Source organism: Leptonychotes weddellii, chromosome 6, assembly GCF_054177405.1.
Source record: "Leptonychotes weddellii isolate Sample4059 chromosome 6, ASM5417740v2, whole genome shotgun sequence".
NCBI classification, from domain to species: domain Eukaryota; kingdom Metazoa; phylum Chordata; class Mammalia; order Carnivora; family Phocidae; genus Leptonychotes; species Leptonychotes weddellii.
Genome location: NC_138374.1, coordinates 8,644,840 through 8,657,336, shown reverse-complemented (window position 1 = coordinate 8,657,336; position 12,497 = coordinate 8,644,840). Strand labels below are relative to the sequence as shown.

The 12,497-nt window shown below is 45.5% G+C and overlaps 1 protein-coding gene across 7 annotated transcripts in view; it reads left to right on the top strand.

Annotated features, from left to right (window-relative positions):
• Nucleotides 1-12,497, top strand: part of TACC2 (transforming acidic coiled-coil containing protein 2) — a 186,046-nt gene that overhangs the window by 9,972 nt on the left and 163,577 nt on the right. For 2 of the 7 annotated variants that reach the window (XM_081823348.1, XM_081823346.1), the window contains exons 1-3: nucleotides 3,190-3,725; nucleotides 5,896-5,973; nucleotides 12,181-12,240. In XM_081823348.1, coding sequence (XP_081679474.1) covers nucleotides 5,941-5,973; nucleotides 12,181-12,240 — 93 coding nt within the window. In that variant the 5' untranslated portion in view covers nucleotides 3,190-3,725; nucleotides 5,896-5,940. Of the gene's footprint in view, nucleotides 1-3,189; nucleotides 3,726-5,895; nucleotides 5,974-12,180; nucleotides 12,241-12,497 lie in introns of those variants that run through there. The other 5 variants (XM_081823351.1, XM_081823349.1, XM_081823352.1 and 2 more) reach the window with 4 other exon arrangements.

The following is a 12,497-nucleotide window of genomic DNA, read 5'->3' as shown; positions in this document are numbered from 1 at the left end:
CGCGCGGGGAGGTCGCATCAGCTGGGACCCTCCCAACTAGTTCTGGTTGCCAACACCTAAAAACTCCATGCTCTACTCCAGAAGTCAATGAGCAGAAAAAGAAATGAGAGAAAAAGGCCATCAATTACCTTTGAACTGTATAGAAAAATCTTCCAAGGTGGGAGCATCACATCCTTCGTGAATGTAGGGCCTGGGGCCAACCAGACTCCATCCTTCCTCTTGCTCTCAGCTGGTCTTTGACCATGTGACTTGATCCCTCTGGGCTTTGGTTGTTCATCCATAAAAAGAGAAAATACCTACCCCATGGCCTCGCCGTAAGTATTAAAGAGCACACGAGCGCCTCCATGCTTGGTACATAAAAAAGCTCAATATTTATAGAACGCGTGAAGACGTGAATTAATGAATCAAAGACTGTCCTATCTTACATTCGGGGTCTTTTGGGGCTTCGATGATGTGACACCAGTAAACCAGTTGAGAAACAAAAATCCTCCCAAACAATTATCCTTTAAAATGAATTTTATATATTTAATCTATGGGTGAGTAGGTTGAGGTCAGCTGGCTGTTTAGGCTCGTACAGAAACAAGTGGGTAGAAGAGACCTTTGTGGATTCAGTCTCGTTTGTGCAAGCCACTGGAATGAATTAGAAGCCTAAACTGTGGATCCTTTGTAAAGATAGGCAGTTTAATTCACCTGAGGACATAGAGGTACTCTAGCTAAGTTAACACCTGGTGCCCAGCGATGCCCATGGAGAGGGACAGGATCGGAATGGTGTGTCACCAGCCCAGTAAACATTTCAGTGTAAATGGCTCGTTCAAAAGTTCTTGAAACAATTTACTTTCTTCTTATTGAGTCTGTGTTATAAGATGTCTTAGTCACCATGGGTTTCTTCTAGTGCACAAGTCAGTTTAGCTGAGCTTTTATTGCAGATGTACTGATTTCTAAGTAGTTGCACCCAAATTCATGATTTTACTGAAGGGATAAAAAGAAGGCAGTATAAGCCTTGTTTCACTGAGGGATTTGCCTACTGGGACTCCAAACAGACCCCCTGCCCGCAATGATAGAACAGGCAGCAGTTTATCTAGGGCTTACTCTGTTCCGAGAGCTTTACTGAAATTAACTCATTACGGCCATGCGAGGTAGGTATTGCTATGATTCCCATTTTAGAGATGACAAAACCGAGGACACAGAAATTAAATATTAATTTGCCAGAATTTACACACCAGGTAAGTGGTGAAGCTAGTATTCATGTGACAGCAGTCTGGTTCATAATCCCAACCCCTGCCTCCAAAGGGAGGTTGTCCCAGAGATGGACGGGGGAACCCATACACATGTGTGTTTAGCCATGTGTGGTGGGAAATGGGAATCTGGTTGCTTGCTGAATGTCCAGCTTGGAAGAAGACAAAGAGGGCAACTGATCAGCCACGGACACGTGTAGACAGTGGTAAGTCAAGGAGACTGATATTGAGGTCCATCAGAGCACTGCCTTGGGGAGACGTGATCACGACTAAGGAATGTGGACACTCTGGATTCCATAGTGCCTGGCATCTGAACACGTCCCCAGTGCCCAGGCACTTTATTATAAGAGATGGAGCACCAGCTTCTGGGATGGAAGCTGAGAAGTTGGTCTATTTATTTGTTCTCTTCCCCACTGGCTGTGGCCACTTCTGGGCAGCGGTGTTGGGATGGGCGTCAGTGATAATGCCCAGTATCCAGCAGTCATGACAGTGGTCATGGGACCAACAGTGGCAGCGAAAGTGGTATCAGTGGCCACCCATGAGTTGACTGAGGAGATGGTTCATGGAAGGAATACGCACTAATGAAGGTATACAGCTGAAATTGAATCCTGAACATTCCCCACCTCCAACGGCCTTATGCGACTCCGCCATTTTGGTTGGCCAGCCTCTCTTCCTCCTTCTCTCCCCCAGGAGTGTGCCTCCAATCCTCCCCTTCCTTTTTTCTATGTTTGCCCCCTGTTGCCCCCTGAATGACCTCTCTTCATTTCCAGTTGGCTCATCCAAGATATTTCACTTAAAAAGATTCTCTTCCCTAGAAGAATTCTCCTGTGATTTGGGGGGCGGGGGAGGCAAACATTCTTGTTTCTCATCCCACCAATCCTTAATTGTACAGAAACCTGGTGTTAATAAACATAAAAGTAACAGTTTTCAGACGTTCCTCCCACCGCCCCCCTCCCCCGTGGAATTCTTTTTTTAAATAGTAGATGCAGAACCCCAAGATATGAAACACACACACCTTTAAAACATGAGGCGAAATTCACGTAACACAAAATTAACCATTTTAAAGTGAACAATGTGGTTATATTTACCACATTCCCAACGCTGGGCAACCACCACTTCTATCTAGTTCCAGAATATTTTCATCACGCTGAAATAAAACCCTGAACCCATCAAGAAGTTACTCACCCTGCCCCCAGCCCTTGCGAACCATCAGCCTGGTTTCTGTCCCTCTGGATTTGCCTCTTTTGGGCATTTCCTATCGGTGAAATCACACAATATGTGACCGTTTGTTTCTGCCTTTTTTCACTCAGTAAGTTTTGAGGCTCGTCTGAGTGGGTTACATGTATCAGAACTTCACTCCCTTTCATGGCTGATTAATATTCTGATGTATGGGCCTATCACAATTTGATTATCCGTTCATTTGTCGAAACATATACACTTCTGCTCTGTTCCAACCACAAGTGGGGGCACCAAGCTCCTCCCCCAACAACCAACATGCCCCTCCAAGAAGTTCCTGACACTCCTCCGAGCTTGGTCAGACACCTGGTCTCCAGGGAGGCTCTGATGCAATGCCAACTTGTTTCCCAGGAGGGGTCGCACCCTGTGGCAGGGCTCAGGGGCTTCTGCACAGAGAAAGACTCACAAAACCGAAACCAGCTGCATTCCTGCAGAAGAGTGGCTGCCTGGTGATAATGGGAGGAATCCTGGGAGGTGGAAGGCTGCCGGGCACGAGGGGCTCTGGGCGGCTGCCCATCATCGGTCCCACCCAAAGGCCTCAGAGCCTCCTCCACCCTGGAGGGCAGGTCCGCCTCTCGGCGCCCTGGCCAAGCCTGCGGCTTTTTATGACTTCACTTGTTGAGACTCAAGCCCCGCCTCGGTAAGTACATTCTCCACACAACACACTGTAAACAGGTGCCAGACTGCTGGCGTCATCCTATTTTCACAAGTTCTCTTTGTCTTGCCACATTACTTAGGGTGGGATTTTTCCAGGTGCCAACAGGAAGCCCTTTGCGCATTTTACTCCTCTTCCCCTGGACGGTTTGTCCCTGCTCTGCGGCCTGAAGGGCGAGTGAATGATCCGGAGAGTGAATGCCCTGCTTGCCGGGCAGGACAGTTCGGATCGCTTAGGTGCAGCCAATCAGGTCACAGGGCCAGTTTTAGTCTGGATAAGCCCTCTCTGAAAGGGGCCCTGCTCCTGTAATAACGGGGAAAATCCTCTACGTGAAAGGCCCGGGCCACGATGGGCTCAGAAATGCTGATTCCGCGTTTGTGTGATCACAGCGGCTCCGCGTGGCCCGCGGCTCAGGTATGAGGCGCAGCTGGTTTGTGTCCGTGTCAAGGGTGGAGACGGCTTGTCTGCCCAACTGGGTGACGTGGGCCAGCGCCTCTGCGTAGGCCTCACCTGCTTCTAAATGGAAGAGAAAGTCCAACTGCTGGAAAGCAGACCTCCCGTGGGCCCGCAGCCTCCAAAGTCCCAGACCTTCCCTGAATGTAAGTAGACGGCAGAGCTGGACCCGCCTTCCTTTCTGGTCTTGGGGGAGCTCGAGGGGCTGGCAATGCTGTAGCTCAGGAGGAGAGAGTTCCCGAAAGAGCCAAGCCTTCTCTCTGTAGTTTTGAAATTTACACTGAGCCAGAAGTAGGTTTAGTATTTTTTTTAAGATTTACTTTTTTAGGGAGAGAGAGAGAGAGCGTGAGCACAAGCGGAAGAGGCGGAGGGAGAGGGAGAGAGAGTCTCAAGCTGACTCCCCGCTGAGCGCGGGGCCCAACACGGGGCTCGACCTCACCACCCCGAGATCATGACCTGAGCCAAAATCAAGAATCCGAGGCTCAACCGACTGTGTCACCCAGGCACCCTGAGCCAGAAGTAGTTTTGTCATGGTTACCTGTATAAAAAGCTAGTTCGGGCGCTCTGATTTGTAATGCAGTTATTGAATTTAATCTGGTGAATGAAATGCAAAAATTAATATTACATTGAACTGGGGCGCCTGGGGGGCTCAGTCGGTTAAGCGTCTGCCTTCGGCTCAGGTCATGATCCCCAGGGTCCTGGGATCGAGTCCCGCTTTGGGCTCCTTGCTCAGCGGGGAGCCTGCTTCTCCCTCTCCCTCTGCTGCTCCCCCTGCTTGTGCTCTCTCTCTCTCTCTCTCTGGCAAGTAAATAAATAAAAAATTAAAAAAAAAACTACATCAAACTATGAAATCCCAACTGCGTGTGGGTTAAACTCGTGGGCATGGGGAAGTGACAATCATTGATACAGTCATAACGATTAACAGTCATCACTGTTTGCTAATGAGGCATCATTTTCCAAATGACCCTCAAAAAAAACCCCAAAAAACCCTGAAGTGATCAATTTTAAATACATGAAGATTTTAATGTTCTGTAAGTGAGCGTATGATTTTTTTCCCCCATCTTATAAACAGTAAATGGCAAGAAAGGATTAAGGAATTGTATCCTTTTGACCCAAGGGTTTGGAGTGAGAGAATCAATCGATCACTACTACAGTGATGTCACTTCCAGTTTTCTCAGTTTGGGGGGCATTTTATTTGTGCTGCTGAAAATACTCACATTTTCTTTTCCCGTGACTGTTCAGTACACGTAGCACGTGGTAGCTACTCAGTCAGTGTTGGTTGAATGGATAAGCAATCAGTGGAATCACCGAAGTTTTCTGAGCTAATATTTCCATCAAATACTATGGTGGAAGCAAATACTGTTGTGGAAGAAATCTTGAGTTAGAAGGCAGGAGACTGAGTCCGTTTTCCAGCTTGGGTCTTTGGCAAGCCCCCTTCCCTTCTCTGGTTTCAGTTTCCCCCGCTGGATCAGACTGGTAATCTCTCAGGCTCCAGCTCTAAAAGTTGATAATTCTACAAGTTTTCTGTAACGTAGTTTCTCCGTGTAGAAAAAGTGCGGGTGAGAGTCCCCGTCCTGCTGATGTTATGGGGTCTTGTGGAACTCTGTGAGCTGTGTGGGAAGCCTCCTCCCGAGGACGGTGATTAATCATCACCGTCGCTAAGCGAGCCCGATGGAACGGGTCTAGTGGTCTGGGCAGCCCGCCCCTTTACCTGATGATTTATTCCTTGTCTGGCCCCGGCAACCCATTTTCCTCACCAAGAAAACCATTCTGCCCTCATAAAAATATGTGCAGAAGCGAAACTGATTTGATGAAACAAGCGCTTTGAGTAAAAAATATGTTACTGAAGGAAAGTGGATTTCAAGCCTCCTAATGTGCGACACCCGGCTCTGTGGGTCACTTGATGGGGGGAAGTGCCACACTCTGCATTTCCGGAGGGAGCACAATTAGGAGCAGAAAACACCCTGAGAGTGTCACCCCTGGAACTTTCTTTGGCACCTGAGCCCCTCCTGTCACTCCATTTGTGGATACACCTATGTGTGTACATTGGCGTTCACACAGACTCAGGGACAAACTCGTTTTTCAGAAACGGCTGCCAACCCTGGGCTGGGGAACAAACACAGCAGCCTGTCCTGGGAAAGAAGTCTGGGTGGCATATCGCAAAAGAAAACCCTTCAAAAGCGATTTTCCATGATGTGACTGCAGAGATCCACATTTCCCATCATCTGGCTTTTGAGTCTGGGGAGAGGTGCGGAGAGAAAAAGCCTCAGATCTTCCTCAATTTTACAGATGTGTATACCTTTTTATTTCTTCTAGTTGCTTCTGGTAAAATCCTGAGGGACGCTGGCACCCTGAATCACCATGGGCAATGAGAACAGCACCTCGGAAAGCCAGGTGGGTGTCAGGGAGCTTACCCCTCAACCTGCACGGGTCCCTTGACTGACCTTGACTAGATTTTCTTTTTTTCAGCATCTCCTCTCCACCCAGGAAGGAACAAGTGAAAACACAGGTTATGCATAAATACATACGGACACACAGAAGCATTTAACATTTGCATTTTCAGAATTCTTGTATTAAGGCTAGCCCTGATTTTATAAACCATATTAAAAAAAAAACTAGTTTAACTATTTTGTGCTTTTAAAATAATAAGAGTTTGGCACATTTTTCCTGGATTGTGACCACCCATCCGTTTACTTATGTGGATGCATCAGAGGAGGTTGAAATGAAACCTTATCCACACTCCTCCCCAAAATAAAGTTATGGCCCTTAAAGAGTGATCTTCAAATCTATCCATGTTGAGCAGATTAAACGTGAACTATCATTTCCATGTTAGGGAAGGTTTTCACAACTGAGGAATGAGCTTTAACTGCTTAATTGCGCATACACCTGGGACTGTTAAAATATATTCAAATTTTATAGCTCTCCATTTTCAGTTTGAGAGACTTAATTCAATGCCCTGGTGAACAAAATCAGGAGGACGCTTTCCTATTTATCTCACACACAGTGGAAATTTTGGATTCATGGTATTGAGTTTTCTGAGTGAGATAATTGGATCTGAAAGGCAGCATAAGGCAATTTGCTTTCCCTCTGCCTTCTTCTTCCCTACAATCCTCTTTTCTCAAGGAGGAACACAGGAATCATTGAGACAAAATGTGGCAAACTCCAGTCTTTAGGAGCAGGCCAGAAACAGTAACTGTGGTCAATGGCAGGGTGTGAGACAATAGGGAGGAGGAGGGACTGTGGCAAACAGGAGGGATCCTGTCCTATTGTCTGAAGGAGGCACCACCATCAACTCTGGCTGATGGCTGCCACGTGGGAGTGCAGACCCAGTGTCACAAGAGCTTCCTATCTCTTCAAGAGAAGTCAAAAGCCCGTAATTTTCTATGAAATCATAAAAGCATTTATAGTTAAATTTCTTATGTTGAGGCAATGGTAGATTGGCATGCTGTTGCAAGACCTAATACAGAGAGGTCCCTGAACCCTTTACCTAGTTTCCCCCAGGGTAACATCTTTTGAAACTACAGCGCACACCCATACCCACATTGAGACAGTCAAGATACCGAACATTTCCATCACCTGAAGGATTCCTTTCAGTTTTCCTTTCACCACCTCCTGTTCCCCACCCCTAATCCCTGGCGCCTCCTCGTTTGTCCTCTATGTCTGTAATTTTGGCTTTCTGAGAATGTTATATAAATAGAATCACACGGTGTAGGACCTTTTGGAATTGGCTTTTCTCACTCTGCTTAATTTCCTCGAGATTCATCCAGGTAGTTACGTGTATCAGTAGTTTACTCCTTTTACTTGCTGAGTTGTGCTCCATGGTCTAGAAACATCTGGTTGTTTCCAGCTTGGGACGATTACAAATAAAGCTATTGTGAACATTTGTATACAGGTTTTTGTGTGCGTGTGAGCATGTTTTTGTTTCTCTGATGCAGATGCCCAAGAGCGCAATTGCTGGATCATGTGCTAGTTGCATGTTTAGTTTTATAAGGAACCACCAAACGGTGAGATAGAATCTCTGTACCATTTTACATTCCCACCAGCAACACGCAATGGATGAGTGATCCAGTTTTGCCACATCCTGGTCATCGTTTGGTGTTGTCACTATTTGGTGATGCCATGCTGATATGTGTGTTGTGATGTGTCGCTGTGGTTTTAATTTGCATTTCCATGATAACTGGTGTTGCTGATCATCTTTCATGAGCTTGTTGCTGTCTGTGTGTTCTCTGTGGTGAAATATGTGTTCATGTCTTTTATGCATTTTCTAATTGTTTTTTATAAACTGTTGAGTGTTAAGAGTCTTTATATAGTCTAGATACTAATCCTTTGTCAAATTGTGGTTTGCAAATATTTTCTCCCACTCGTAGCTTGTCTTCTCATCACCTGAACAGAATCTTTTGCAGAACAAAAGTTTTTATGAGGTACAACTGATCAGTTTTTCCTTTTCCTTTTCTGTCAAGTCTAGTGCTTTTGGTGTCAAGTCTAAGAATTCTTTTTCTACCCCTACATCCTGAAGATTTTCTCCTATGTTATTTTTTCCAAAAATTTTATAGTTTGACATTTTATATTAAGTCCATGATCCATTTTGCATTCATGTTTGTGTAAGGTATGAGATTTAGGTTGAAGTTCATTTTCTATGTTTTTGTTCCGTTTTCTTTTGCCCACGAATGGCCATCTCTCCACTACTGTGTGTTGAAAATACTATTCTTTCTCTATTAAACTGCTTTTGCACCTTTGTCAAAAATCAGTTGGTCATATTTGTGTGTGTCTGTTTCTGGGTTCTCTTTTTTATTCCATTGATCTATGTGTCTACTCTTCTGCTGATACCACACAGTCTTGATTACTGCTGCTATATAATAAGTCCTCTGCCTCCTGACTACTTTTCAAAATTGTTTTAGCTATTCTAGGACTTAAAGCTTTCCATACAATTTTAGAATAAGCTTGTCTATGTCTAAAAAATACATTGCTGGGATTTTGATAGGGATTACATTAAACCTATAGATACACTGGGAAAATTGACATCTCTACTATGATGAGTCTTCCATTCCGTGAACACACAGTGCTTCTTTTTGATTTCTTTCATCATCATTTCATAAATTTCAGCATATAGATCCTGCATATGTTTTAAGTGTATGCCTAAGTATTTCATTTTATTTGCAGTAATTATAAATAGTATTGTGTTTTTAACTTTGGTTGCCACATGTTCATTGTTAGTGTATTGATTTTTTTGTGTGTTGATCTTACATCCTGTGACCTTGCTGAACTCACTTATTAGTTCCAAAGGGCTTTTTGTAGATTCTTTGGGATTTTCTATGTAAACAATCATGGTATTTGCAAATAGGGAGAGTTGCATTTCTTCTTTTCAATTCTTTTTCCTGCCTTATTACTGTGGCTAGGAATTCCAGTACTACGTTAATTAGAAATGGTCAGAGTGGACATCCTCACCTAGTTCCCAGTTGTGGGGGAAAAGCATTCCATCTTTCACTGTTAAGTAAGATATTAGCTGCAGGATTTTATAAGTTCTCTCTCTCTCTCTTTAAACTTTATTTATTTATTTATTTATTTATTTATTTATTTATTTATTTAGCTCTAGGCCTAATATGGGGCTTAAACTCATGACCCTGAGGTCAAGAGTCGCATGCTCTACTGACTAAGCCAGCTAGGCACCCCTATAAATTCTCTTTATCAAGTTAAGGAAGATCCCCCTCTATTCCTAGTTTGCTAAGGATTTTTATCATGAATGGGTATTGGATTTTTTCAGATGCTTTTTTTATTTTTCTGTGTCAATTGATGTAGCCATATGACCTTTCTTTCTTCTTTGGGCTGTTGGTTAGTTAGATTGCACTGATTGATTTCCGAATGTTGAACCAGTCTTGCATACCTGGAATTAATCCTACTTGGTCATGGTGTATAATTATTTATAAAGACTGTTAGGCTTGCTTTGCTAACATGTTGTTGAGGATTTTTGTGTCTAAATTCACAATTAACATTGCTTGGTAGTTTTCCTTTCTTTCTCTGGCTTTGGTATCATGCTAAAACTAATCTCATAAAACGAGTTGGGGAGTGCTCTCTTCTATTTTCTTGGACGAGGCTGTGTAAAGAAATTTTACAACTTTCAAAATGTTGGCAACTAATTTAAATTATTTTAAAACACTCTGTGAGCCAAAAAGATGCTCCTGCTGGCTGGGGTTGGCTCATCCTACTTCTTTGTAACCTCTAACTTACAAGAACGTTCTATCTTGTGTTTTGGAGTGAAGAAAGCCATGGCCACTGGTTCAGCACTAGACTCATATTCTGGCCTTTAGTCCTGCTGATTAACAAACCAAGTGGCTCAGATTCAATACCTTCTCTAAAGACTTGCAGAGCTGTTTGGGCCCCAAACCATCTGTAAGCTCCACTCTGGCTACAAACACGACAGAGTGATGGTTCTCACTGGGGGTGTATTTGCCCCCACCCCCAGGACATTTATCAATGTCTGCAGGCAGGTCTACTATCTCAGCTCCAGAGTGGAGGTGCTTCTGGTATCTAGTAGGGGTCAGGGATGCTGCTAAATGTTCTCAAGGTACAGGGACAGCCCCACAACAGAGAATTATTCTTCTCAAAATGTCAAAGGTGCCAAGGTTGAGAAAACCTAGAATAGAGGAACATTGGTCTTACCTGCTTGAAGAGACTTCCTTGGGGCAGTGGCTGAACTTCTTGAATCTGAGATGAATTTCTACCTGAATACAGGCAAATTAAAGTGGTTTACATGTTTTCTTCATTATTTATTAAATGACACTGTCCAGAATGAAAGGCTGGTTTACTTAGGATAGACTCATAGAGATGGAATTGCTAGGTCAAATAAAGGGTGTTTTCAAAATTCTTGCTATAGAACTAGATCTAGATCTATCTCTATCTACATACAAAATACTTTCCAGAAAGGTGATGCCTATTTATACTTTTCTCATCAGGGTATGAGGGGGTCCAAATCTCACTGTGTCCTTGCAAGCAATGAATATAGTTCAATGTTTCAGATCTTTACTTCTCACCTCCTGCCAGGCCCCAATCCCAGTTCCCTCCTGGAGCAGACAGGAGATGTCTTCCTGCCATTGCAAATTTTCACAGCTCCAACCTCAGTCACACATGACCCAGTGGGGCATGATGGCATTGCCCTTAGGATTCCAGGGTCAGCACAAGGTTTGCCTTGCACAGAGAAACAAGTGGGAATGAAGCACAAGTACATTTGGCTATAGGATCGGGGCTCCGCCATGGGGTTGGTGTTCCAGACTCATCTTTCCACTGTCTCCTGAATGATCCACTGTCACCCCACTTTCCTCAAACCTGAACTAAGCTCCCCCTCCCCCATCCTTTTCTCCTCCTGTGTCCCCCCTCCCAAGTACCATGATCTACCCTACCATCCAAGACAGAAATATGGAGGTAACCTCTGACTCCACTCACTCCCATTCTCCCCATTTAATAAGTCATTCTGTGATTTATAATTAATAAATGAATGGCCTGGCCATTTAGCCTTTCAAATTTCTATGTAATTAGGACTTTCCTTTGGTTGCAAGAGCCAGAAAACTGTCTCCAATGACTATAAGCAGAGAAGGCTTATTTGGCTTATAGAATTAGGAAGTCCAGAGAGAGGGTCTAGCCTCAGCAGTCACTGAGTCCAGAGGTTCAGAAGAGGATGCTGGAGATCTGTCTTCTCTGGATCTTGCTCTGCTTTCCTCCGTGACGCCTGAGTGCTTAGGGAGGTGCCCTCAGCCTGGTAGAAACAGAAGAGAAAACAAAACCAAAAACACCAATGGCTGCTCCAGGCGTCCAGACTTCCTCCCGTTAACGGTCCAGCCTCCCAGTCAGCACCCTCTGAGGACTGGCCCTGATGGTGTCGCATGCCCTGGCTGGGATCCGTCACTGCGCCACCAGATGTGGACACTCTGATGGGCCAGCCCGAGTCATGCAGGGGAAAGGTGGGCCCAGGGGGGTGACGGCCCCATCAATATCACTTAGAGCACTTTCTCAAAAGATGAAAAGTATACGGAGAACACGTTCAAGATGTAGTTTTTTTCTAGCAGTTTTTTTTCTTCTCTCCACCCCCACCGCACACCCTGTTACCTCACAGCTGGATCAGTGCAGGCTGCCCCAAACTAGTTTCTCAGCCTCCACACTCCCTATCCCCCCCTACCCCATCCATGCCCCCCCTACCCCATCCATGCCCGTGCCTCTCCCAGGGGCTCATCTTCTGTGAAGATGCACTTGGAGGTCCCAGCATTCTGCTTACACGTGAACTCTTAGAAGGAAAGGCAGGGGTCTGAAGGGTCCTCCTGTTCACAGATGAAACACCGGGCATCAAGGGCCAGCCCGTCATCAGGGCAAAGGATGAGGACAGGCCTGCCCAGGGCCAACCCTTGCCTTCTTCCTACACCCTCGGGCTGCAGGTGCCTTTCCCTCTGGTGACTAATGTCCCCTGGTAGCCATGGGCAGGGTGGGAGTACCCCTAGCAGGAAGAGAAACCAGCCAAGACTGTCCCTCTGGTGGGGGGGGGGGGAGGGGAAGGGGGGAGGGGGGTGTTCCTGTTCACCGCGGCCCCTCCTAACGGTGAGACTCCTTTGCTTTCAGCAAGAGAACTCTGGCTCGCGAAACGTCATCCTGTGGCCTCCAAACCCCGAGCCCGTGCAGGTACCGGGAGATGTGCTCTGCTGCTCGGCCCCCTTCCTAACATCTAGGCCTTTGCCCACTTGGCGCGTGGCATGTTCGTTTAAATTTTGGGGTTTGCTCCGCCTTCTCCCATTGCCTCCTTTCATCTACCTCAAAGGAGCTGTAAAACACAGCAGAATCTGCAATCTGTGTTTAGATCTTCTTAAGACAACATTTTGGGGTGCCTGCCCAAGAGCCTGCACAGCAGCCCTGCTCCCAGACGCTCAGCAAAGCTCACG